Raw genomic sequence first — 27,478 nt, forward strand, 5'->3', positions numbered from 1 at the left:
AATGATAGTGAGTTATTTTTGTATGTCCTCCTAATGAATACATGTATAGAGAGAGTTGGGGTTGTTCACCCTGTAGAAGAGAAGGCTCCAGGGAGACCTTATAGCGACCTTCCTGAAGGGGCTGCAGAAAAGCTGAGAAGGGACTGTTTACAAGGGTGTGGAGTGATGGGACCAGAGGGAATGGCTTGAAATTGGAAGGGGAAAGATTTAGATTAAACATTAGGAAGAAATTCTTCATGCTGAGGGTGGGGAGGCCCTGGCCCAGGTTGCCCAGGGAAGCTGTGGCTGCCCCATCCCTGGAGGGGTTCCAGGCCAGGTTGGATGGGGCTTGGAGCAGCCTGGGCCAGGGGGAGGTGTCCCTGCCCATGGCAGGGTGGAACTGGATGGGCTTTGAGGTCCTGTCCAACACAAACCATTCTGTGATTCTAGAATATCTATTTTTTTTTGTAGATTGGACATTACTGCGATTTACCCTAAAGGAACGCCACCTGTTTCAGTGAGGTTTCTGTGGATTCACATGTTGGCCTAAGGCGTAGCCTGCTCTCTGTTATCAGCAGAACTGGCATTCCTTCCACCACTCTATCATTACGTACTTCAGTAACATTCAGCTGTAAATAGGCATACAGATATTTCTTTGTTTCTCAGAATAGCCACAACCACTGTTCTGGTGACTGGAACAATGAAAAAAAGGCCTTTCACCTTCCAAGAGGTTTTTTAAAAGCATGTTAAACCCTTTTATCCGAAACAATTTCATTACTTCTCCTTAGCCCGCGGAGTGAAGCCACAGTATCCAAATGCTTTAAAAGAAAACAAAACTACCACATTTATTTTGCAGAAGGAGGGCTGTGTCCACGTGGGGCTGTTTGGGAAATAAGAGTAAATGTTCTCATCCCTGACCAGCACAGATGGCCCATGACCAGATCTGCGTGCAGACTGCGTCTCCCGCTAGCTCTGCAAGAGGAGAGAGACTCCTGGCAGTGCTGTGGGTCCTTCTGGTTTCATCCTACTTAAGAGGATTTTACCCTTTCCTAAATTTCTTGATTTTCAACTTCATTGCATAATCAGTTAGCAAATTATCTCTAAAGGGGATAGACTAGTGCTTGTTTTGCTGTTAATTAAACCTTTTCCTGCCTTTTTTAGGGTGACTCACTGTAAGAATGCCCTGCAAATTATTCCACCTTATTTCTGCTAACATTAGTAGGAATCTACTATTTCATTTTCCTTCCATTCACGCAGCTAAAACTAATCACGCACCATGATTTAGTAATTTATTTTAACACCTAGTAATTTGAAATTAAAGAGGGATTCTGTGCTTGAGAGCTCAAAGCCAGTGCTATGTAATGTTCGCTAAAGATAAGTACGCAGCAGATGACTGGACCTAATCTCCCAGGATCTGAGCCCTTAAATGTGGATTTACCCTGGAAGCACAGCTCCCTGTGCATCCCAACTTCAACAGGCACAAAAACCTGCAAATATTTTCACCTGCTTTTGTGATTTGCTGCCACGATGCTGTAATTCTGTTCCATATTCCTGAGTTGAAGTACTTTCATCTCTGTTTAGATTGCGTTCTGGACCCTTGTTTTCATACTCTCTTATCCCTCCATTTACAAGAAGATCGTGGAAGACCTGGCTTCTGTTTTTGGCAAAGCAGGTAATAAATCTGATCTTATCCTTCTGGAACCTAGAACTGATTTATTCTGTGTTGGCCCAGCCGGTGCTCACTGGCTGGCAATAACGCGTGTTGCTGCTGAGGGTACTGCTGATAACTCAGGGTTCAGCTCGGCGTTCTTTACTCTGCATATGCTCAAGATGTATTTTTAAGAAAAAATACCTTTGATGTTAGCAAAAGAAGGTGGAAAGAGAGCCGTATATATCTGTCTACACCCAACATTTAGACTTAGGTTGATATTAACCAGTCTTATGGGGTTTTTTCATGCCTCTATGATAGGGTCAGATGAGGTCTTTCATTTCAGCTGCTTTTCATGGTGTGGTGTGCACCAGAGTTACAGATCTTCTGTGGAAAAACAGGACAGGATCTGTTCTCTTTTCTGTCATCTGAGGCCAGTTGGTCCAGCATGATTTATTCCCACATAACTAATCTTTCCCTCAAAAGACAGTCACCTACTGGGAGCAGTCATTCACATCTGCAGTCGCGTGAATGATGCTTAGACTTGGAAGACTCTTAGTTGACATGATGGGTCGAAACCACGTCAAGGAATATGCCACTAATTAACAGATAAGGACAATCATGAACCACTGCTTAAGCCCTTCTCCTGGTCCTTCTCTGTTTGTTGGTGTTAACAGAGCCCAAAAGGTCAGCCTTGACTAATTCTCTTGGTGCCTACAGTTTCTGAGGTGCCCGTGCAGTGTCCTACCAAAGTACTGAGAAAGTCCAGAGGCTTTTAACTTCCAAGATGACCTTTGGCCTCTTCTGGCAAATGCCATATCTCCACTTACCTTAGATTTATTACATTATCTTCAGTGGCTTTTCTTAAATTGTACTGATTTTGGTCTATTATTTACTTTGAATTATAAAGAAGACTTCTAAATCTAAGCAAGGTCTTAAAGACTCGAGGTATTCAATCAGAAGGGCTAAAGCAAGACGTGTCAGTAAATATCAAAACAAGTATGATATCTAATTTTTGCACAATCCTCTTTCTTGTGCCACAACAGGTAAAGATAAAATAGAAGTCTCTGAAGAGGAGCTTAAGAAGCTCCCTTTTATTAAATGGTGCGCTTTGGAAGCCATACGGCTGAGGTCTCCAGGTGCAATCACCAAGAAAGTAGTAAATCCAATAAAAATTCATGTGAGTTTTGATGGGTTTTGTTGTTTTGGGTTTTTTTTTTTTCCTCAAAAGGATCCTTTATGATTTGTCTGGAAAGGAGCCTCCCAAAAGATCTGGGTAGAATTAAAACTGTAGGGGTATTCCAGTCTCACACACCTGTTTAGGTTTAAGAGATAATTCATCATCATTAATTTAATCATCATTACTTTATGAGTGGTTTTGCTGCTTCTGCTCTCAGTCTTACTCACAAATCTGAATTTATTTTAGATTGAACTGAATTGAGCTGAAGATGCTGTGCTGATGGTTTATGAAATAGGGATCAGACACCAATGGAGTGGAAGGGACCACAGTTTAGTAACTGATAAAACTCCTTTTCTGTTTATCTTCACTGCCATTCAGAAGGGAAGTGCCAGTGTTCAAGAGGCTAAAAAATAAATGTTTGGGGGAAAAAGATTCTCTTGAGGAATCAGCACCTGTTTGTGTTTAAAAAATTACTGAAGAGGCTGGAGAACAAGGTTTACGAGCAGCTGAGGGACCTGGGCTTGTTTAGGCTGGAGAAAAGGAGGCTGAGGGGAGACCCCATTGCTGTCTACAACTGCCTGAGAGGATGTTGTGGTGAGGTGGGTGTTGGTCTCTTCTCCCAAGAGACAGGTGATGGGACGAGAGGAAGTAGCTTCAAGTTGTACCAGGCAGGTTCAGATGGGACATCAAGAAAAATGTCTTCACAGAAAGGGTTCTCAGTCCCTGGCAGAGGCTGCCCAGGGAGGTGGTGGAGTCCCCGTCCCTGAAGGGATTTAGAAGCTGAGTAGATGAGGTGCTCAGGGATCTGGTTTAGTGGAGGATGGGTACAATTTGGCTTGGTGATCTCAAAGGTCTTTTTCCAACCAAGAGATTCTATGATTCCATATAAAGCTTTCTATGAATTTGTTTGCATTTTGAAGGCAGCACTTAACAAAAGATGTAGCAAAAAATAGCAGTTCACACAATGCATCAAGAAGCAGGGAAGACAGAAATAATGTTTCTACTATTTCTATACCTGAAAAACCAAATTAGAACAAAAACCGGTCTTCCTACATTCTCCACTGTTTAGGGCTTAATTATGGAAAAAGGGGGAACAGCAAGAAGAAGCTTCAAACATGTAATATACCCACCCTGGCTTCCCCACCCTCACTTGCCCTCTGTTGGGACCTTCTGCTGATGGGAGAGAAGTGCTAGGGAGGGACTGGTTTGTCAGTGGATCCTGTGATTTCTTAAGAGTTTTTTCTCCTTTCAGAACTTCACTGTCCCTGCAGGTGACATGCTGATGTTGTCCCCATACTGGTTACACAGGAATCCAAAGTATTTTCCTGACCCAGAAGTGTTCAAACCTGTAAGTTGTTACTCTGAGCATGAGTATTTTGATTTCTTTTCTCCTCTTAATTTATTTCACAACAAAAGCATACAAACAAATTGGCTTAAAGTTGGATATTCCCCATCATGTCTGTTGTGTACAGAAAAGGTGTGCACAGAAAGGAGGGGTCTGTAGGAATAAGCAAGAATTTAAAGTTCAGTTACATGTTCCAGATAACATGGTACAGCTTTATATCACTTTGGTCTTGATTTAAAGCCTACCATGGAAAAACCCCAGTGATATCACTGTTGAACCCAACTCCGAGAACTCTCTTCTCCCTAGTATCTGTCCTGGATCGCTCACCTCCACGTCTCTGCCCGGGCCCACTCGCCTTTCCAGTCAGATGATTTCTGGTAGATATTAACTCTGCTAATTCAGTACCTCATCTAGAGTTTCTCAATTATTATTCCACCCCAGGTGGCTGTGTGGGCAGGCGTGTAACTGCTCTTTTTAGCACCATCCGCTATAGAACGATTTGCCTTTTCTAAAGAAATATATCAACGAGAAATTTAGACAAAGCTTCCTTTCTAGCAAAGCCTTCACCACTTACAAGTCCCTCATAACGACTTCTGCCTGTTTGAAGCCCTAAGAAGAACCTTTGATGCAAGGGCTTATTTCTTCAGTAACTTCATTCCTAAAAAGCAAGACAGCTTGTTTTTTAGAAATTCACCCTTTTTCCATGAGAAATGAGTGAGTACTCCTTAGACACTGCCATTCCAAATGGTATCACCTTGCTGCATCGCTGCTGAGATTTTTTTCCCCCCTTGCTTTTATTGGATGTTGATAATAACAAGTTTCCTCTTCAGAAAGCTCTAAACAGCCTCAGCTGAAAAAAATGCAACAAAATAAACAAACACAAGATTCCACCTTCTCTAAGACAGCTTCATCAGAGAAGTTAGTGGCCACAAGGGTGTTACTTGAAGGCCTTGGTAGATTTGCACTGAGTTTCTGGAGGCTGGTGTAGTTTGCCACCCAGCACTGGGGCCTTAAGCAGCCTGGTCCCGTGAGAGGTGTCCCTGCCCACGGCAGGGGTGGAACTGGGTGGACTTTAAGGTCCCCTCCAAACCATTCTATGATTCAAGAGATTTATTTCTGTCAGTGTTACCCTCCCAAGCTTTAGCCCATATTGACTTGTTCCTTGCATTGTTCCTTTTCTCTTAACACAACCTGGATGAAGCAAGGAGCCCTCCGAGTACAGACAGGCTGTTTTTGTTGAGAAGAGTTCTTTTTCTCCCACACTGGCTTGCACCTGAGAACCAGGCTGTGCAATTTCTCCTGCTTGGACAGCAAGGGTTATGAGGAGCAGCTGAGGGACCTGGGGTTGCTTAGCCTGGAGAAAAGGAGGCTGAGGGGAGACCTCATTGCTCTCTACAACTGTCTGAAAGGATGTTGTGGTGAGGTGGGTGTTGGTCTCTTCTCCCAAGTGACAGTGATGGGACAAGAGGAAATGGCCTCAAGTTGCACCAGGGCAGGTTCAGATTGGACATCAGGAAAAATGTCTTCATGGAAAAGGTTCTGAGGCCCTGGGAGAGGCTGCGGTGGAGTCCCCATCCCTGGAGGGGTTTAAAAGCTGAATAGATGAGGTGCTCGGGGATTTGGTTCAGTAGTGGACAGACACGGTTGGACTCGATGATCTCAAAAGTCTTTTCCAACCAGGTGATTCTAGGATTCTCTCACGTGACAGCTGATAGACATTTGGCTTTGCACAACATCTCAGAAAGGGTTTGTGTGCAACACGTGCATGAGCCATTTGAGAGCTGTGATACAATTTTGTGGTTGAGGGAAGGTACTGGTTGAACACCTGCTTTGTATATTTAAAAGAAAAAGGTTGTATTTTTATAAGCAGTCCAACAGCTCAAGACACAGGATTTAGGAAAATGGGGAGATATGGGAAGAATGCTGAATTTGAACACCTCTTCAATGCTTTGAGGCACCGAAGTATGTTTCCAAATGGGACCCTCATTTAATTCCCTGTGTCAGTGCAGACTTTTGAATCCAGACTCTAACAGGTTGAATGCAAAAAAAATGGTATTAGTGCAACTTTGTATTGAGGATTAGCTGTCCAAGGTCATTTTTAGCCTGCAGAAATAAAGTTAAGCTTTATTTATGTAAGGCTGATTTGGAAAAAAAAGTTTCTTCCCACAGGATCGTTGGAAAGAGGCAAATTTAGAGAAGAATGCTTTCTTGGACAGCTTTGTGGCATTCGGAGGAGGAAAGCATCAGTGTCCAGGAAGGTCAGTGAAACAGCTGGGGTTTATTTATTCCCAAACCCTGTAGAGAGCAACTCTCTTGTACCGGGCTCTTCTTACACTTGGAGATAAAGTGTTTTCATTGCTTTGCTCTTTGTCAGTTCCCTCGTGTTCAGTATTATCTGGACCTTGTTTAAAGTGATTTGAAAGCGGTTTCGTTCCTGGAAAAGACAGGTTAAGTCACGATGTAAAAGCAGAATCTGAGACTAGTGTATCACGGGGTATCCCCAAGGGTAGGAGGAAAGTCAGCCTAGCTCTGCTGCTCCGGAGGCATCTTTTCATCATGGAAGAGTTGTTCCACTTACAAACATGCCAGTTTAGAGACACAGGCATTTAGGTTGCCATAAACCAGTTCTAAACTAAACTAAAGAACATTTATTTGGTCTGAGAGTCTCTGTGACACCACTGACATCTGTGTTAATCTTCCAAATGTCTTAACTGGCTCCTCTCTGTTTGAATCCTGTCTTTCCATTAAGGCCCACGCAATTCTATGATGGCTTAAATTGCAGATCTTCTGTCTCTTCACTCCTCCAGCAATGCCAGCCTCCATGCTTCCTGCATTCCTTCTGCTGTTTTCTTTGCTGTCCCTCTTCCTGGAACAAGTCCCAGGAAGGCAGCTGCTCCTTGTTTCTGTGTTCAAATATCTCTATGCTCAGTTCTCTGCCTTCAAAACCTGGTCTCCTTGAAGAAACAAGTAACCAAGAATCCTTAGAACTATTCAATTAAAGTCAAGAGTTGTGTCCAGAGAAGGCAATGAAGCTGGTGGAGGGGCTGGAGAACAAGTCTTACAAGGAGCAGCTGAGGGACCTGGGCTTGTTTAACCTGGAGAGAGGAGGCTGAGGGGAGACCTCATCTGAAACTGCCCAAAAGAAGGTTGTAGTGAGGTAGGTGCTGGTCTCTTCTCCCAAGTGACGGGTGATGGGATGAGAGGGAATAGCCTCAAGTTGTTCCAGAGCAGTTTAGATTGGACATCAGGAAAAACGTGTTCACCAAAAGGGTTCTCCGGCCCTGTCAGAGGCTGCCCAGGGAGGTGGTGGAGTCCCCATCCCTGGAGGGGTTTAAAAGCCGGGCAGATGAGGTGCTCAGGGATCTGGTTCAGTAGTGGGCAGGGACGGTTGGACTCAATGATTTCAAAGGTCATTTCCCATCAAGTGATTCTGTGATTCTATGATTTGGAGCAAGGAATCTAGAGAGTGTTGCAGAGGAGCTGCGTTCTTGAATCTGCACCTATAGCAGGCTGGGCATGAGTGTCAGTTAAATTTTGTGAGGGCATAAACCAAGTGAATAAAACTGCCTTCACCATTTAGGCTTGCCAGAGGAAAGTGCTCACTCGCTGCTGTACCTCTGTGGCTTGTACCATATTCCTGAGCTAAATAGGAGCACAGCTGCTCTCCCAGCAAGGACAACAGCAGAATTCACAAGAGGCACTCGCAGGTACAGGACAAGCTGCAAAACAATGGGTCCTGGAAGCTGCTTGTTTATATATTCTGACCTATTTCTTTGTTCAGGCTGTTCTCTGACTCTAATAATATCCTTAAAATAAGTTTGCGGTTAGAAAGAAGATGATAACATTTCTACATAGACAAGGAGAACCTTTTTGTTTCTGACAGACAAAGTCCTTTCAAACTCTGTGGCAGCACACAAGGTAACACACGCCTTCATGCTTTTCAGCAATAATTCTAAACAAGTCACATGGTCGTGTTGGAAGAAAGGAAATTAAATCAAGGGATGTATCTAGATCCCAGGTTGCAGAGTTCTTCGTTATCACTGAACGAAACCTAATACCCTGGAGGGGTTTAAAAGATGGGTGGATGAGGTGCTCAAGAATCTGATTTAGTTGTGGACAGGTATGGTTGGTCTTGATGATCTCAGTGGTCTTTTAAAACCAAGCAATTCTACGATGCTATGAAACAATATTTCACGTTTCAGACACATTTTGATTTAATTCAGCACTGGGATTTATAAATTAATTGTATTAAACATTGAATTTGTCCATTGCAAAAGTTCATCACGAAATGAAAAGCTAATTTAATCAAACCGAAAGCTAGAAAATAACAGGCTTGTCAAATATTCTATCAAACTGATATGGGAAGAGCTCCCACAAAGCCATTTCTTTGACGTCTTTTTACCTAAAGGAGAAATGTGATGGCAGTGAAGCTACTTCTGTCTAAGCAGGTGGCTACTGCCTGTGCGACTGTGCTGATCTTGCTTGGCTCCGTCTGCTGTCTCCTGTTTTATGCTGATATTGCAAACCCTTCAGCACAATGGCCATGGTTTCGTTCTCAGACTCCATTTGCTGCAGGACCTCAATCCCAGCTGGGCTCCTGGGTTCAAGCACTCTGAGTTAGACCGGTGGGAAGCGTCGCAGCCATCGATTACACCCATTGCTGCTCCAACAGGCTGCACGTGAGGGCCACAAAGGTGGGGAAGGGTCTGGAGGGGAAGTCATACAAGGAGCAGCTGAAGTTCCTGGGTCTGTTCAGCCTGGAGGAGGCTGAGGGGAGAGCTCATTGCAGGTCACTGCTTCCTCCCAAGGGGAGGAGGAGGAGCAGGTGCTGACCTCTTCTCTCTGGTGACCACAGACAGGATCCGAGGGGATGGCAGGAAGATGCCAGGGGAGGGTTAGGATGGACATTAGGAGAAGGTTCTTCCCCCAGAGGGTGGTGGAGCCCTGGAACAGCTTCCAGGGAAGCAGTCATGGCACCGAGCCTGACATTATTCCAGAAGGATTTGGCCAACACCCTCAGCCCCACGGTGTGAGTGTTGGGGTGTCCTGTGCAGGGACAGGAGTTGGACTGGGTGAGCCTTGTGGGCGCCCTCCAGCTCGGGGCATTCTGTGATTTTGTGAGCCCTGCCGTGGGTACAGAGGTGTCAGAGCTGGTCAGCCTGCATCCGGCTATGCTTGTGTTTGAAGGACTCTTCAAACACAGTGCTTCCGCTTTCAGGGTTATCTAGAAGCACATTGGCATGTAGCCACATCACGGTACATCTGTACCAAACCAGTGAAGGCATCTCGGAGGCAGGACCTCATGCACGAGATGCTCAGGACCCCTCTGCGACCCCACTGTGACTGTCAGAGCCCACCTTTCTATGGTCCTTGCTCATTTGGGCTAGCGAGTCCTGCCTGACCTGAGCTAACTTCCATTGAAATACCTCTGCAGTGCATTCCCCCGAGCTCAAGGTCACCATGCGTTCCCTATCTCAAGGTAATTCCAGTGTGAAATTACAGAGATGATTTGGGTCTGAAGTTTCGCCAAAACAAACAAACATCCTCCCACTCTGGAGCGCAGAACGGCTCAGAGTGTGGATCCGGATGGCTCTGCAGGAGTTAGCTTGGGTCTCATGGGACTTATTAGTTTTCTCTTCACACCTGCCAGGCCAAATCCAGGCTGACGCCATGTGCAGTCCTACAGCCTTGTCCCTGCTGAATTCCCCATGGCTGTTTCACCCAGGTGACCCAGCATCTCTCAGATGATGGAAAATAAACTGTAGAAAAGCACAATAGTTTGACCTTTCTAACTAGGTGTTTAAGACATGTCTGAATTATGCCTGAATGCAGAAACCTCTTCTGCAATCCTTAGCATAAGAAATGAAACCCCAGTATAAGAAGGACGTGGAACTGTTGGAATGGGTCCAGAGGAGGCTACAAAGATGATGTGAGGGCTGGAGCACCGCTGCTGTAAGGACAGGCTGAGAATGTTGGGGTTGTTCAGCCTGGAGAAGAGAATGCCCCAGGGAGACCTTAGAGCAGCTTCCAGTACCTGAAGGGGCTCCAGGAAAGCTGGGGAAGGACTGTTTACAAGGGCCTGAAGTGATGGGACCACAGGGAATGGCTTGAAATTGGAAGGGGGCAGATTTAGATGAGACATTAGGAAGATATTCTTCACACTGAGGGTGGGGAGGCCCTGGCCCAGGTTGCCCAGGGAAGCTGTGGCTGCCCCATCCCTGGAGGGGTTCCAGGCCAGGTTGGATGGGGCTTGGAGCAGCCTGGGCCAGGGGGAGGTGTCCCTACCCATGGCAGGGGGGGAACTGGATGGGCTTTAAGGTCCTTTCAAACCCAAACCATTCCATGATTTTGTGACATCAACATTAAAACCCACTAGCCTAGAGGAGTTCACCAGCAGCTGTCTGAGATCTTCTCCAGGCTGACTGAGAAAGACACTTCTTGTGAGTCTTACAGAACACAACCTGTGCCCTTGGGTCTCGCACTGCGTTGTAATGCTGACGCATTAAATAAAAATGCCCGCTCTCAGAGCCGCTCTGATGTCATCAGGCTCCCAGCTGTATTACATAACTTTATATAGCACCATTAGTCATATTGCCTTTTCTATATTTGACTGCCTCCTCACTCCTATGAAGTTATTTCAAGTCAGAAAGTATTAGGAGAACATAAATGTTTACACAGTGGAAAGAAAACATAGCGATAAGGGCCTGGATTAAAGTAGGGTGTCGGTCTGATGTTTAACCGGAAAGAAGGGGCAGCCGCTACGTTAGTGTTCTTCACTGAGTAATTGAAGCCGAATTAAGCCACAGTGTATATTCCTACTGGAGATAAACTTTCCGGCAGAACTAAAGCATGGAATTTAAGAGATTGTTAAAGACAACCTGTGTCTTATCTGATGATAACTGAAAGATGGAAGATTGAGGTGAGGTCTTAGGAAGAAATGTTTTCCTGTGTGGGTGGGGAGCCCCTGGCCCAGGTTGCCCAGGGAAGCTGTGGCTGCCCCATCCCTGGAGGGGTTCCAGGCCAGGTTGGATGGGGCTTGGAGCAGTGGGAGGTGGCCCTGTCCATGACGGGTGGAACTGGATGGGCTTTGAGGTCCCTTCCAACCCAAACCGTTCTATGATCTGATTCTATGACAACACACATGAGGTGGTCAGGCTGGATGGCTGATGTTCTCCTGCCTTTTCTTGCAGGTGGTTTGCTATCATGGAAATCCAGTTGCTTGTTGTGCTGTTCCTATACAAATACGAATTTGTGCTTTTGGATGCAGTTCCAAAGGAGGTAAAATAAATCCATGCATTTACAAAGCATCCCACATCTTTATATCCTTCATTCATGACATGCTCTGAACAACAACGCCCAACAACAGTTATGTATAATGAAACAAAATTTTGAGAGGGGGATTAATAAACCCACTAAAATATAATTTGATCTTCATTTTAACTTAGAAGACCCAGAGTAACTACAGCGATGTTAGTGGTGCTGCACTGTCTGTGCAAGAACGCACCTACAAGGGTGTTCGTTCTCATCATTGCCTAAATGTTACGAGAGATTTTATAACTGCTTTCTGCCACTCACAAAACCAATGAGCAGGGAACTGGGTTATTAGTACTGTACAGATATGAAATCAGGTGCAGGACTTGCAGTGCTCTTCCTCTAAATACTCAGTGCTGGAAGAGAAACGGTTAGGGTAAGACTGTAGGAGCGAGTGTGACACAGAAAGGTTTTTCCCTTAAGAGAGGGTGGTGAGATTTCCGCTCTCAGTAGTGATTTCCTTCCCCATTTGCACTGTGTCCTTTCCACTTTCCAAAAATCGTTGTTCCTCACAAGCAGCGATGTCAGCAAGTCTGCCTGTCACAACCTAAACACGACAAACGTACCCTCTAGCTAAGGTGCCAGGGAGAAGAGGGAGAAGTTTAGAGTGGCAGGAGCTTTGTATGATTGCCCTTTAGGCTGTCATTGCCCTTCAGGCTCCCAGTTGGAAGCTGGAAGGAGTTAATTCCTCTGCTCTCCTTGAAGAAAGTGAGATGTTCATCTCAAGTAGTGGTAGAAAGTCCACCCAGAACACAGGAGAAGGTTGTCTTTCCCTGACTTACAGTGTGTTGTCATGCCAGTTCTCACTGGAGTTGATTGTAACTGGGCTCTGCACCCACAGGCAGTTGTGCTGGTGAAGATGTTCAAAACCATTTGAGTTTCTTAGGATCTCATGTGTCATCCTTTGTAGGGGTGAGTGGAACAAAAAGTAATCATGAAGGCCCTACTCAATGGCTTCAGCAAAGCCAAGAAATGCTCTCAGTATTTGGTCTTCATTCTCTAAGACCAAAGCTCCAAAGATCTCTTTTGGGTCTTAATATTAAGGCATGATGGTAACTCCACTAACTTAAATGTTTCTGCTGATTTTCTTCTTTTTGCAGAGCCCTTTACACCTGGTGGGGACACAACAACCCATGGCACCGTGCCGGGTCCAGTATAAATGCCGGGAATGAAAGGTGCCCAGCACTAAACAACCTTCCTTTGCCGGCCACCTCTGGATGGATGGACCACTGAGCTGCTTCCCTGCTGTACACATTCAGATGTGTTCTCTGCCTTAACAGTTTCAACTTTAAATGCTGTCCATACTCTGCCTTGTGGTATGCCATCCCAGCATAGTCGTATCTATGCTCCTCACCGGATTGCCTACCTCTTGGTATTTAAAAATCAAGCTCTCCTGCTGCATTCATAGTTTGTTGGCCAATTGCTGATGGACTTTGCAAATCTAAACTAAAGACACTAAACTCAACAGACATTCAGGACAAAATGCTGCAAGGTTTGGAAACCTTGCATGGAAGTTGTGCTCCAAGCAGCAGGAGAGCAGGTCCATCAGGCCAGGTCACTGCTTCCTGATGGTCTCTTTGAACTAAACCAAAGTTGTGCCTTGTGGTAACTCCATACAGCTCCCGGGTACTGATGTACATGAAATGCAGGACAGCGCTGAGTGGAGACGTCCAGGTCAGATCTGCAGCCACAATGAAATAGCATCACTTATGAATCACTGCCTGTGTAGGTAGGTGAGGATCTGCCCTGCTCTGTCTACAGTTAGTGCCAATGTTTTCCACATAGAATGCATTTGCAGTGGAAAAATTGCAAACATGGGAAACACTGAGGTCTTGTTTGACTGAAGCACCTAAAATTTCTCCTGAGCTTTATTTGCTCCAAAGGATTCAGAATTTGGCCTTGTGTGAATATGCAATGAAAGGAGTCCGGTTCTGGAATCTCCAACATGAGAAGGATATGGAACTGTTGGAACAGGTCCAGAGGAGGCGATGAAGATGATGTGAGGGCTGGAGCATCTCTGCTCTGAGGACAGGCTGAGAGAGTTGGGATTGTTCAGCCTGGAGAGAACTTAGAGCAGCTTCCTGTACCTGAAGGGGCTCCAGGAAAGCTGGGGAAGGACTGTTTACAAGGGCCTGAAGTGATGGGACCACAGGGAATGGCTTGAAATTGGAAGGGGAAAGATTTAGATGAGGGATTAGGAAGAAATTCATCACACTGAGGGTGGGGAGGCCCTGGCCCAGGTTACCCAGGGAAGCTGTGGCTGCTCCATCCCTGGAGGGGTTCCAGGCCAGGTTGGAGCCTGGGCCAGTGGGAATGTCCCTGCCCGTGCAAGGGGGTGGTACTGGATGGGCCTTGAGGTCCCTTCCAACCCAACCCGTTCTATGATTCTATGATATGATTTTTCCTCATATCTCATGCTCACAGACTTTCCCCCCGATCTGTTAGAGAAGGGATCAGAGCAAAGCCGCGAGGCTGCTCGTGTCTCTGCCTGCGCTGCCCAGCGGGGCCGTCAGTGCACACGTTGTACGTGTGTGTTTGTGCACGACCCTGCCGGGAATCCGTGTTCAGCCTCGCTGCAAGCTGGAGCCAGGGGCGTGCAGCTGCGGCAGCCTCACCTCCGTCAGCCTACGGATTTAGCAACTCCCTAGCGGGCTGGAACCACTCATGAAAACATTTGTCCTGAAAGGCAGGATGTATTATTATTAAAGTGTAGACTTCTGGCAGGAAAGAAGTACCTGTTCTTGACAGCCAGGGAGATGCCAAACAAGCAGGTGAAGAAAAGTGGGATTGGCTCTGGAATGCCCTGCAGAGGATGACAGCTCCGTGCACTTGCTTACTTTGCTAAGTAGAAAAAAAAAGGAGGGAGGTGGATTAGTAAAGTAATGTGGTGGTCAAGTGACAGAGCTAAATGGGGCCTTCTACCTGGATATAACTCAAAAGCTTCTGGGGGAGGGAAAGACTGCACGTTCCCACTGGGACAGGGTGAAATGGGCATTAAAAGTCATCATGGTGCCCTACTCATGACTGGATTAACAGGATCTAAATTACTGTTCCTCAAATCTTCGTCCAGTCTGCTTTTAAATACAGCAATGCTGAATTTCCATGACGGATTTCTCCTCTTGCCTGAATCTCCCTGCTGTTAGAAAGCTTTTTTACGTCGGAGGAGTCAGAGAGAGGATTTTATTCATACTCCACCACAAGGGCAGTTTCTCCTCTCCACAGACAGCAGATTTTTAATGCAAAAGTAAAGGAAAAAATGGTATTTTGACCTCTCTTTGTGTTTCTACCTTCTGGATGAGTAATGAATGTTAAAGGGAATGCAGGGGGGCATTTAAGAAGGACACTACGGGGATGGAGTGTGTCCAGAGAAGGGCAGCGGAGCTGGTGAAGGGCAGGAGCATGAGTCTTAGGAGGAGGAGCTGAGGGATGGAGGGTTGTTTATTCTGGAGAAAAGGAGGCTCAGGGGAGACCTCATCCCCCTCTGCAACTGCCTGAAAGGAGGTTGTAGCGAGGTGGGAGTTGGTCTCTTCCTCCAAGTGACACATGATAGGATGAGAGGACATGGCCTCTAGTTGTTCCAGGGCAGGTTCAGGTTGGACATCAGGAAAAATGTCTTCTCCAAAAGGGTTCTCAGGCCCTGTCAGAGGCTGCCCAGGGAGGTGGTGGAGTCCCCATCCCTGGAGGAGTTTGAAAGCTGGGTAGATGAGGTGCTCAGGGATCTGGTTTAGTAGTGGGCAGGTATGGTTGGTCTTGATGATCTCAAAGGTCTTTTCCAACCAAGTGATTCTATGATCCCTCAAAAGCCATCTTAGAAAATACAATCACTCCTCCTCCAGACATTGCATAGGACAGATCTGTCTGAGCAAAACCCATGGTCTGGCCTGGCCAGGACTATGTATTTGTGTTTGTTTATACTGGGATAAGAAACTCCCGTGCCTAAGCCAGTGAACCAAATGGTAGGAGTCTTCTTAAAGAGAGAGAGGAAATCTAAAGTTATGAGAAATGAATGATAAAACTCTTTCAAATCAAATTTCTATAATAAATCTTGGACTCTGATGTACACTGAAGAAGTGTTTCAGGACAAAACAACACAGAACCTATCACACTGCAGCCAATCCTTTTGTGACGCTTTTGAGGAAAGTAAACATTTTCCCTGAAATCATAAATTTCCCATGGAATTATAATATTTTCAGAAAGCTTGTCAAAATATTTTGAGTTCAAATTGTGAACCCACTGCCAGTGAATCTTTTCCAGTCAGTGCGGTGAAAAGATAACCCATGGTGTCAGAGCCACCTCCCAGAATAATCACAGCTTCTTTTATGTCTTCCCTCTCATGAGCGTCACTGAAGGCAAATCTCGATTGTACTCAGCAGTCAAGTGTTTCAAGTGGCCTCTTTCTCTACGCCAGTAATGGCATTCGATATCTTTTCCATGCCACCGATTGTCACAGAAACCAGAAGTTTAGGCTTAGCACGTAGGCCTCCTGAAAATAGATATCTGGAGACTAAAAGATATGGCTGTAGCCATGGAGAGGTGAGCTAAAAATAATGACTTCCTTTCGAAAAGAGATTAATTCCAAGGCCCAAGCTCTGTGCTGTGCTTAAGCACCGTGCCAAGCAAAACTCGACTTAAGCATGTGTTTTGCTTTAAGCAAACACTTTAAGTAGATTTCGCCTGGTCCAGCGGGAGGTGCCCATGGCAGGGGTGGAACTGGATGGGCTTTGAGGTCCCTTCCAACCCAAACCATTCTGTGATTCTATGGTTTGCAGAATAAGGATTGATTTCAATTTAAGCCCATGCTTATGTGCTTTGCTGGACCAGGGTCCAAATGCCTCAGTTGCTAACCTGTTGTTTGCACTGAGTCTTGGCATCTCTGTTGTAATTCTAAAGAGAAACAAAGGCGAGTGGAAACACTGAGGCAGCTTTGTTCATTTTAGGTGAAGCTGGCGAATGCTGAGGGCTTCGAGGAAAAACATTCATAGAATCATAGAACTATACGATGGTTCGGGTTGGAAGAGACTTCAAAACCCACCCAGTCCCACCCCCTGCCATGGGCAGGGACACCTCCCACCGGCCCAGGCTGCTCCAAGCCCCATCCAACCTGGCCTGGAACCCCTCCAGGGATGGGGCAGCCACAGCTTCCCTGGGTGACCTGGGCCAGGACCTCCCAGCCCTCAGCGTGAAGAATTTCTTCCTAATGTCTAATCTAAATCTTCCCCCTTCCAATTTAGAACCATTGCCCTTTGTCCCATCACTCCAGACCCTTTGTAAACAGTCCTTCCCCAGCTTTCCTGTAGTCCCTTTCAGCACTGGAAGCTGCTCTAAGGTCTCCTTGGAGCCTTCTCCAGGCTGAACAACCCCAACTCTCTCAGCCTGTCCTCACAGCAGAGGTGCTCCAGCCCTTGGATCATCTTCGTGGTCTCCTCTGGACCCATTCCAACAGCTCCTTCTCATGTTGAGGATTCCAGAACTGGACACAGGACTCCAGGTGGGGTCTCACAAGAGCAGAGCAGAGGGGCAGGATCCCCTCCCTCTCCCTGCTGGCCACGCTGCTTTGGATGCAGCCCAGGGCACGGTTGTCCTTCTGAGTTGCCAGCTCAATTTTACATGGTCACATTTATAGCATAAATCAGTGGGCTTTATAGGCAGAAAGCATCTTCCCCAATTACTTGGTACTTTCTAAATGGGTGGCTCATCACATGGCAAAAAATATTTCCTCTCCACCGGTATGTGGTGGAAGGGGAATTAGACACAAGAAAGGCATTCAAAAGATAGCAATCATTTAATTGAAACAACCAAGGAGAAGCTTTCATCCTGCAGCCTTTCTGAGTGGCCCTGGGCATGCGAGTGCCATGCAAGAGTGGCACAGAGTAAGGTATTTTTTTTTTCACTTTGATCATAAAATTACTAGGAAAGGCTTAATGGGGTTATAAATATCTTGTTTCCATGAGAGTCCTGGGAAGATAATTATAGCACCGAAGTCTTTACAAAGATAGAGCATTTATAAAATGATATTATCTGAGGACTCCAATGGATAACGCAGGGAATTCTGCGCTCTATTCCCAGCTCTCTATTGACTCACTGTGCTCTTTGGGCGAATCACTTCATCCCCCAATGATTCAGTGTCCTCTATACATTGGGGTAATAATAATAATTACTGACTGCTGCAAAGTGTGTATGGATTGAAAGCTGTAAGTATTGCTCATGCTCATCAGAGCACTCAAGACTGCTTATTGCTCATAATGGATGTCTGCAAGACTTTGGATAAGCTGTGTGCTTTCCTGAGTTGCAATTGTCATCTTTGTGCTATTGGTGAATTACTTTACTTGTAGAGTTACAGTCAAAATATTCAGAAGAAATGTTTTGAATCTCTTACTTCACTTCCTTTATGATGCTGATGAAACGGCTCTATCCCAGACTCCTCAAAATACTTTGTTTCTAAGGCAAAGCTCGGAATTTAAAGACTATGGCCAAGATTCTTGTTGAGTCAAAATCATAGAATCATGGAATGGTTTGAGTTGGAAGAGACATCAAAGCCCATCCAGTTCCAACCCCCTGCCATGGGCAGAGACACCTCCCACTGGACCTTCCCAGGGCCTCCTCACCCTCACCATGAAGAATTTCTTCCTAATGTCTAATCTAAATGTTCCCCCTTCCAATTTAAAGCCATTGTCCTTCATTCTATCACTCCAGGCCCTTGGAAAAGTCCCTCCCCAGCTTTCCTGGAGCCCCTTCAGGTACTGGAAGCTGCTGTCAACCAACAGCCTCTCTGCCAGGCAGGTACAGTGTGGCTGAGCTCTGCTCTGTGAGTCAGTCATTACGGCTTAAGATACTGCCTTTGACGTCTTTCCTCTGTCCAGATCTCCGTATTATCATTTGCTATTTTAGGCTTGTTTGTAGAACTGGAATAATACACAGATGAAAAAGAATGATTACAAGGGCGTTTTCAGGCACTAAACCTTAGGTTTGAAGTTCCTTTTTCTGAAAAAATAAACCAAAGTTTGTTTTACTGTCTGAAAACCTTGCGAGTGCTCTCTGCTTACCGTGAGCTGAAACCAAGCACCACTTTGTTAAAAGCCATTCATTGCAATGATCTGGTTGTTCCTTAAAATAGTCGGAAGACCTGAATCAGCAGGAGATGGTTCTGTCCTGTCCTATGGGTATTAATCGACATATTCATCTCTGCTAAATTCTTCTGACAGGTTCTGCCCTTGCAGTCTGGCTCAGACGCGGGGTGGATGCGGGTCTGTCGGAACAAAGTGGGCAATGAGTTCTCTATGTGCCCACGAGCCAGGACAAATCGAAGCGACAGAAGTTGTGGTTTCTATAGCATCTTCCCTGATCTACCACACCTCCAAGCACTGATCTCCACATCAAACCATAGAATCGTTAAGATTAGAAAAGAACTCTAAGCTCATCCAGTCCAACTGTCAGCCCAACACCACCATGCCCACCAAACCATGTCCTGAAGTGCCACATCTACACAGTTTTTGAACGCCCCCAGGGATGAGGACTCCACCACTGCCCTGGACACATGACAAAATACCTTGATACCTCCACACCATGACAGGTCAGCACCGGCATCTTTGTACAGGGGTTGAAGCTGGGCAAGCGGTGGGGACTGGGACTGTCCCACCTTCTGGACTTCAAGCATCTCACAACCTGGGAGTGTGCTGTGCCCCTGGATACCTCAATGGCTGATTGTCTGAAGGGGACATCTCTAGCACAGACTATTCCTGCAGAGAGATTTACATAATGAATTCACAGCACAGCGGGCTTCTTCCAGAGCTGGCACTGGAGCAGCCCAAGGGCGGAATTTACCCATAGGTCCCGTTTCTTCTGTTCTTTGTGTTTTAACTTCCCTTTACTCTTCCCATTCTCCCTGTGAACTTGAGTATTTTCACCTTTTTTTTTTCACCTTTCATCTTTTTCCCCCTTCCCAGCTCAGCTGTAAACACAGCTTACACTTTGCTTCAGGATTTTCGTGTATCCTGTCTGCTAAACATCTAAAGAGCTTAAAGCTGGAGTGAGCACCTCAAGAGTAGCATGGACAGATCAGTGCTTTGGTGGGACATAATGCCTGGATGGACTGGCTATCTCTTTCGGAGCTCTGTCACGTAGCTGAGAGAGCAGGAGGAAGAGGTACAGACTGATGTGAAAGAACGACACTCTTCAGAGGTTGCTCTCCACCATGACCAATCGCATTGTGGCCTGTATCAGAAATGGGATGGTCAGCAGGACCAGGGGAGTCATTGCACCCCAGGACTGGTGAGGCCACATCTTGAATCCTGGGTTCAGTTTTGGGTCCCTCGCTACAAGAAAGACATTGAGGACCTGGAGCGCACCTGGAGAAGAGCAACAAAGCTGGGGAAGGGGCTGGAGAACAAGGTTTATGAAGAGCGGCTGAGGGACCTGGGGTTGTTGAGCCTGGAGAAAAGGAGGCTGAGGGGAGACCTCCTCACTGTCTGCAACCACCTGAAAGGAGGTTGTAGTGAGGTGGGTGTTGGTTTCCTCGCCCAAGTGATAGGTGACAGGATGAGAGGAAATCACCTCAAGCTGCACCAGGGGAGGTTCAGATTGGATATCCTGAAAAACTTCTTCGCTGAAAGGGTTCTCTGGCCCTGGCAGAGGCTGCCCAGGGAAGCGGTGGAGTCTCCATCCCTGGAGGGGTTTAAGAGGTGGATAGATGAGGTGCTCAGGGATCTGGTTTAGTGGTAGACAGATACAGTTGGACTCGGTGATCTCAAAGGTCTTTTTCAGCCGAGGGATTCTATGACCCAGTGTCGTGGAAGCTATGACTGCTCAAGCATATTTGTGTCATGATGACCATTTCCATTTTGCCATCTCCAGTGTTCACCTCGCGCAAGGGCTGGCAGCAGGCAGCACCTGGCACCATCGAGGGGCCAGCTGTCAGTCGCCAGTGTATTTCTAGAAGATCGGTGTCATCATATATAAAAATAATAATATATAGGCATAAACTCACATGATGGGCTTAAACAAAACATGTCTTAGCAGAAGTGCTGAAAAGGGCAGTGTATACACGTCTTTATTTCTATGCACAATTCAAACACAAAAATACAGTCTTAGTTGCTACTGAACTGCTGATTTCCTCTTAACTGCATGTGATTGTGTTGTCGTGTGCTGACTAATAACTCACTATTCGCGCTCCTCTGCTTCCAGTGATATCCCAATTATGGCTTCAACAGCCACCTAAAAGTGTCAGAAAAACGAATGAAGATTTCAGAAAGAAAAGAAAACCACCAAAAGCCTTAGGTCTACGGATCGCATTTTAAGAGAACGAAACATAAATTTTTTTTTATGATCTCTCAATATAAAAATTCCTTAATCTGATGTATTTGAAAGCATTTCTGTGTCGATATCTGTAATTATAGATAAAGATTAACAAATGGTATCTTTCTTCCCGCTGAGGGTGGTGAGTCCCTGGCCCAGGTCACCCAGGGAAGCTGTGGCTGCCCCATCCCTGGAGGGGTTCCAGGCCAGGTTGGATGGGGCTTGGAGCAGCCCCTGATCCAGTGGGAGGTGTCTCTGCCCATGGCAGGGGTGGGACTGGATGGGCTTTAAGGTCCCTTCCCACCCAAACCAGTCTATGATTCTGTGAAAAGTCAAAGAAATCCGGTGCAATGGACTTCTCCATCAAACCTGTTTAGCTCTGCTTTAGAACTAGAACAAATTTTACTTCTCAATGATTAATAAACAATAATTACCGGACTATTCACTTTATAGGAGTAAATTGTGCCTCGCAGTTGATTGCACTCTGTGTTTTTTTTAATTAGCACATGTAAAAATAGTATTTGTGGTACCTTTGTTTTCTTAGTTGTTTACATTCTGAACCAGGCTAAACAATACATTCAGAAGCTCAGTGGCTAAATGAGCATCTCGATTTTTCAGAGCACCTACAACCCTCAGATTTGCACAGAGCTTCTGAAAATCAGGCCATTTATTTAGGTGTCTATATTTAGGTACATGGGTTTGAAGTGTTTAGCCTGAGGTCACAGAGCTATGGCTCATTGCATTTTTTCTTTTATTTCCATTTGGGTCACAATGGGCAAGTCACTTCGAATAATCCTCATCAGAAATCTAAGAAACAGCAGGAGAAGTGGTGAGAATTACTTGCTAAATACTATCAGGATGCTTAGCGCTTCCTCAGATAGGTGAAGTTTCCTTCCCAGAGAATTTCAGTCGAAAATCAGAGAGAAATCAATGCCTCAGGAATGAAGGGCAGTGCATTTAGAGACTGAACTTCTGTTCTGGTTAAACTGTGCTCATTTCCTATCTTTTCTTTGTTTGGAATCTTTTTCACTCCTCTCTAAATTTACCATCATTTTGACAGCCAGATGTTTTAGCTGCTCATATTTTGATTGGGTAAATCCCAGAAACGGAGTGCTTTTATTTGTTAACACAGAGAGCAAACCACGGTTTGTTCTTGAGGAATTGGAGCTGACATTCCCAGCCACGCTGCCGGATTGTGGCTGCGCATCCAAGACCGCTTTGGGGTTCCCGAGGTAGCGTGAACAGGCTCTTGGTGAACCAGCTGTGAAACGAACGGTCTCAGACTCTGCGGAGAGAAGATCGCTGGGAAAAGGACACCAAGCCTTTAAAGAAACAAGGAAATCAGGTTCCTTAACATCCTCCCTCTGCAGCTTTCCGTTCCCCTACTTCTCGGCGTGGGATGCTTGCAGCGTTGGCTGCAGGAACGCACACAGTCGGCGATTCACACAGGGATGTCTTCGTTTCGCATAGAGACGGTAGCTGAGAAGAAACAGGCAGCTCACAGGTGGAAACAGTCATCTCCAATACTGCACAAAACAAAAATCTCCTTGTCTTTCAGCATCCTTTATCGAATGGGAGAATTTAAATCAGGCCCTAATATTTCACGCTGGAAAGAACGGTATTTGTACTTTAAGGATGGGATTCGTTGCGGAACAAAAGGTGCCTCTCCCCCTTCTTGAAAACAAGATGCTTTTAAAAGTCAATGAAACCTGGGTTTCCCCTTGATCTATCATGCATCTAGGTTAAAAAAACATCTCTTGGTTAAAAATATTCTGCAACCAGAAATTGGGACATGGTATTTTTGTTGTCTTCGAAACTAAGGGTTAGCTGGAAGAAAATAAAGCTCTGTTTTGTGGGACTTTATGTTAGATGTGGAATTTTTGCAATGTCAAATCAAAAACACTTTTTTTCCGGGCAAGTCTCACTCTTGGAAGTGGATGGAAAGTGTGAAGACTCTTTGTTCCTCTTCCTATTGCTATAAAAGACACACTACTCCTGTCCGACTTTTGTCTGCTCCTAAAGATGCTCAGGAACAATATGAATATATTGAAGGGAGGGGCTGTCCCACTGCAAGGCTGTGAGTTTGGAGGTTCCCAGAGTGGTGCCACAGGTTCTCCCCACTTGCCTGACCCCCACATCACAGATCTGGAGAGAACTTGCACCCCTGTGTGCAGCTGAACCGTGGGCTTCTCTGCATCTCCAAACCCCTGAAGAAGGAAACTGCTCCATGACTGATGTGCTCATAGAACGGTTTGGGTTGGAAAAGAATTTGAAGCCCATCCAGTTCCACCCTCTGCCATGGGCAGGGACACCTCCCAGTGGCCCAGGCTGCTCCAAGCCCCATCCAACCTGGCCTGGAACCCCTCCAGGGATGGGGCAGCCACAGCTTCCCTGGGCAGCCTGGGCCAGGGCCTCATCATCCTCAGCGGGAAGAATGTCTTCCTAATGTCTAACCTGGATCTTCCCCCTTCCAATTTAAAGCCATTCCCCCTCATCCCATCACCCCAGGCCCTTGGAAAAAGTCCCTCCCAAGCTTTCCTGGCGCCCCTTCAGGTACTAGAAGCTGCTTTAAGTTCTCCTCAGGAACTGTTCTCCAGGCTGAACAACCCCAACTCTCTCAGCGCATCCCATAGCAGAGGTGCTCCAGCCCTTGGAACATCTCCGTGGCCTCCTCTGGACCCGTTCCAACAGTTTCATATCCTTCTTGTGTTGGGGATTCCAGAACTGGACACAGGAATTCAGGTGGGGTCTCACAAGAGCAGAGCAGAGGGGCAGGATCCCTTCCCTCCCTTCTGGCCGCGCTGCTTTGGATGCAGCCCAGGGCACGGTTGGATTCTGGGCTGCGAGCGCACTGCTGGCTCATGTGCAAGGGCATTACAGCCACTAATATTTTGCAGCAAGCGAAGGAAATTCTCCATTTCTGCAGCAATTTTTCATTGGTGACATTGTTAATCTCATACCCAGAACTGTGCAAAATGCTCTGTAGATAAAGGAGGGGAAAAAAAGAGACGGTCTGTCCTTCGCACATTTTTATTTAAACATCTGCAACATGTTGTATCTAAGCTGCTCTGCAGTTGCTGTGCACATAGAGGGTGGAATTGAAGAGGTGTCAAGGCAATGTTGTCTCACTGTGCTGAGTGACTGGGTGATAAAATAGCAGATGAAATTCAGCGGTGATAAGTGCAAAGTAATGTACATGGGAAAAAAATAACCCATCTACACACACAGACGCTGCCTCGAGCTGTCACTTTTGCTACAAGAGATGCGGAGGCTGAATTGTGGGGCTTAGGACGTGGTGACAAAGGAGAGCTGGATGTTAAGAATTAGTAGCCCACCCCTTAGATGACCAGGAGACCTCCAAAGTCATAGGACTCCTACCCTCTGAGTCCCTTTGCCACACAGCTCTCGCCTATTCCAGATCGAGGAAAAGTCACCACTCATTTTAGTAGAATCAAAATTTTAAAGAAAGTAACATTTTCGAACGAAATTAGAAAGGATAGAAAGGATGGTGATAAAGTTTCATATTGGAAATAGAGAAAACCACATCAGCTTGAAGGAAGGAGAGAATCATAGAATCATTAAGATTAGAAAAGAACTCTAAAATCATGAAGTCCAACCATCAGTCCAACACCACTGTGCCTACTAAACCGTGCCCTGAAGTGCCACGCCTACACATCATTTGAACACACCAGAGATGGAGACTCCACCACCTCCCTGGGCAGCATCTGCAAGTGCTTCACCACTCTTTCCGTAAAGAATTTTTTTCTAATATCCAATCTAAACCTCCCCTGGCACAACTTGAGGCCATTTCCTCTCATCCACCACTTGTTACAGGGGAGAAGAGGCCAGCACCCACCTCACTACAATCTCCTTTGAGGACAGCTGAAGGGAAATCCAATCAGAGCCTGGGAAACAGCGATGGTGAGATGGGCAAAAAAAAGAAATTTCATTTACTGCCTGGGTAACAAAGGCACATTTAACAAAACAACCAAGAAGAAGACCTAAAATTGGTTTTACACAGTGAAGAATTATCACGGCATGGCACATTGTAGAAAGCAACACCACAAATGGGCTCAAAAAGAGTGAAGACGAAGTCCTAGAGGAAAGGCTCACTGGGGCAGCTGCTCAGTGTAGTAGGTGGAGACAACCCTGAGTTCCAGAAGTCCCTACCTCACTGATTGCTGGAAAATTATAAGGTAAATAGGAGAAGAATACATCATCTATTTTTACACGGTTTTCCTAAGCATCCAGCCTTGGCTGCTGGAGACAAGATGCAGAGCTAGGTGGGTCCAACTGTGTTTTCATATTCTAAAAGAGTAACAGAAACACTCAAGGGTACGTGAATCAACAGAGTCAACATTAATTTTACTCGCTTTATCCACCCTAATCTCCAGACTCAGCCATTTGCAAGGAATCATGATCCATGTCTGGCCAAAGTATTTGGGATTATGCAGTGAGCATAAATCATAGAATCACAGAACCATAGAATGGTTTGGGTTGGAAGGGACCTCAAAGCCCATCCAGTTCCACCCCTGCCATGGGCAGGGACCCCTCCCCCTGGCCCAGGCTGCTCCAAGCCCCATCCAACCTGGCCTGGAACCCCTCCAGGGATGGGGCAGCCACAGCTTCCCTGGGCAACCTGGGCCAGGGCCTCCCCACCCTCAGCGTAAGGAATTTCTTCCTAATGTCGGATCTAAATCTTCCCTCTTCCAATTTCAAGCCATTCCACCTCATCCTGTCACTCAATGTCCTTGGAAAAAGTCCCTCCCCAGCTTTCCTGTAGCCCCTTTCAGCACTGGAAGCTGCTCTAAGGTCTCCTTGGAGCCTTCTTTCCTGCAGGCTGAACATTCAGAAGAAGAAGGGGTCACTTCTTGAGAATCTACAGATTTTGATTACTCATTTCTCCTGAAAAGAGAAAACTGTCACCAAAGCTCCTGCAAACACAGGAGTGAGGCAGTGTTTTTATTTTGATGATCAGAAATCAGCAGAATTTAGGGGGCAAAGCCTTTTGGTTCCGGTGCTTTATTTGTGTTGGAATTCAGTGTAGTTCCTTCAGTCCATTCCAGAGGCCGCTTTTGCTTACAGATTAAACCTGTAGATAAGAAGCAGCTGCAGACTGAAGATAAGGAGCAGCTCGAGATTTGGATGAGATGGGCTCAGCCTGAGGTATGAGGAACAGAACTCCCACTCGGTGCTGTGGGAGCAGGGCCACAGCATGGCTCGCAAATCTTGCACGCAGCAGCTGTTTTATCACCTCCCTTAGGGTCCTTTCCAGAATTTCAGGTTCCTCCAGATTTTGGCACTCTACAACCACTTGGGTTGTAGGAAGATGCCCACAGCATGCAGGAAGCACCAGGGCCCTCCACAGTGTGCACGAGTAGTGCCGGCGGTAAACAGTGAAACTCCAGAAGTCTCCGCACTCCCATCCCACCCCTCCTTACTCCCATCCCATTCTTCCTCAACCCCATCTCACCCCTCCTTACCCCCATCCCACTTCTCCTTGACGCCATCCCATCTCTCCTCAACTCCATCCCACTCCTCCTCAGCCCATCCCATCCTTCCTAGACCTCAACCCACTCCTCCTCGCTCCATCCCACACCTCCTGGACCACATCCCATCCTTTCTCATCTCCATCACATCATTCCTCACCCCATCCTACCTCTCCTCAACCCCACCTCATCTTTCCTAGACTTCATTCCACCCCTCCTCGACCCCATCCCGTCATTCCTCACCCTATCCCACCCCTCCTTAACCCCATCCCATACCACACCGCATCTCTCGTTGACCCTATCCCATGCTTTCTTGATCCCATATCACCTTCCTTATCCCCATCCCACTCCTCCTCACTCCATCCCACCCCTCCTTGACCCATCCCATCGTTCCTTACTGAATCCCATCCTTCCTTGACCCCACTGCATCTCTCCTTGACCCCATCCCATATTCCTTGATCTCATATCACTCATATCACTCATATCACTCATATATCTCATATCACTCATATCACTTGATCTCATATCACTCCTCCTTACTTTCATCCCACTTCTCCTCAACCACATTCCATCCCTCCTCAACCCCATCCCACCTCTCCTCGACCCTATCCCACTCCTCCTCACCCCACCCCATCGTTCCTAGACCCCATTCCACTCCTCCTCACCCCATCCCATCGTTCCTAGACCCCATCCCACTCCTCCTCACCCCACCCCATCGTTCCTAGACTCCATCCCACTCCTCCTCACCCCATCCCATCGTTCCTAGACCCCACCCCACTCCTCCTCACCCCACCCCATCGTTCCTAGACCCCATCCCACTCCTCCTCACCCCATCCCATTGTTCCTAGACCTCATCCCACTCCTCCTCACTCCATCCCACCCCTCACGGACCACATCCCATCCTTTCTCACCCCCATCCCATCGTTCCTCACCCCATCCCACCTCTCCTCACCCCCATCCCACACCTTCTCGACCCCACCCTATCCTTCTTCGACCCCCTCCCACCCCTCCCCACCCCATCTCCCCCGTTCCCCCCTCTCCTCAACCTCATCCCATCCTTCCTCATCCCACCCCATCCTTCCCCGTCCTTACTCCCCTTCTCCGTAGCGGATACCAGGCTCGAGGCGGGGGGCGTGGCCTGGGACACAAGGGGCGTGGCCTGGGAGGCAAAGGGGCGTGATCTGAGACGCAAGGGGCGTGACCAGACGGCTCCTCCGCCTCCCATTGGCCGCCGC

At 46.7% G+C, this 27,478-nt stretch overlaps 1 protein-coding gene across 4 annotated transcripts in view; it reads left to right on the forward strand.

Annotated features, from left to right (window-relative positions):
- Positions 1 to 18,225, forward strand: part of LOC104057110 (24-hydroxycholesterol 7-alpha-hydroxylase) — a 29,093-nt gene extending 10,868 nt beyond the window's left edge. For 3 of the 4 annotated variants that reach the window (XM_009558435.2, XM_054063493.1, XM_054063494.1), the window contains 6 exons: positions 1,561 to 1,651; positions 2,674 to 2,807; positions 4,060 to 4,155; positions 6,322 to 6,410; positions 11,343 to 11,430; positions 12,564 to 18,225. In XM_009558435.2, coding sequence (XP_009556730.2) covers positions 1,561 to 1,651; positions 2,674 to 2,807; positions 4,060 to 4,155; positions 6,322 to 6,410; positions 11,343 to 11,430; positions 12,564 to 12,635 — 570 coding nt within the window. In that variant the 3' untranslated portion in view covers positions 12,636 to 18,225. The remainder of the gene's footprint in view (positions 1 to 1,560; positions 1,652 to 2,673; positions 2,808 to 4,059; positions 4,156 to 6,321; positions 6,411 to 11,342; positions 11,431 to 12,563) is intronic. The other variant, XM_054063492.1, reaches the window with a different exon arrangement.
- The last annotated feature ends 9,253 nt before the right edge of the window (positions 18,226 to 27,478 follow it).

The sequence above is a fragment of the Cuculus canorus genome, chromosome 3, assembly GCF_017976375.1.
Source record: "Cuculus canorus isolate bCucCan1 chromosome 3, bCucCan1.pri, whole genome shotgun sequence".
NCBI classification, from domain to species: Eukaryota; Metazoa; Chordata; class Aves; order Cuculiformes; family Cuculidae; genus Cuculus; species Cuculus canorus.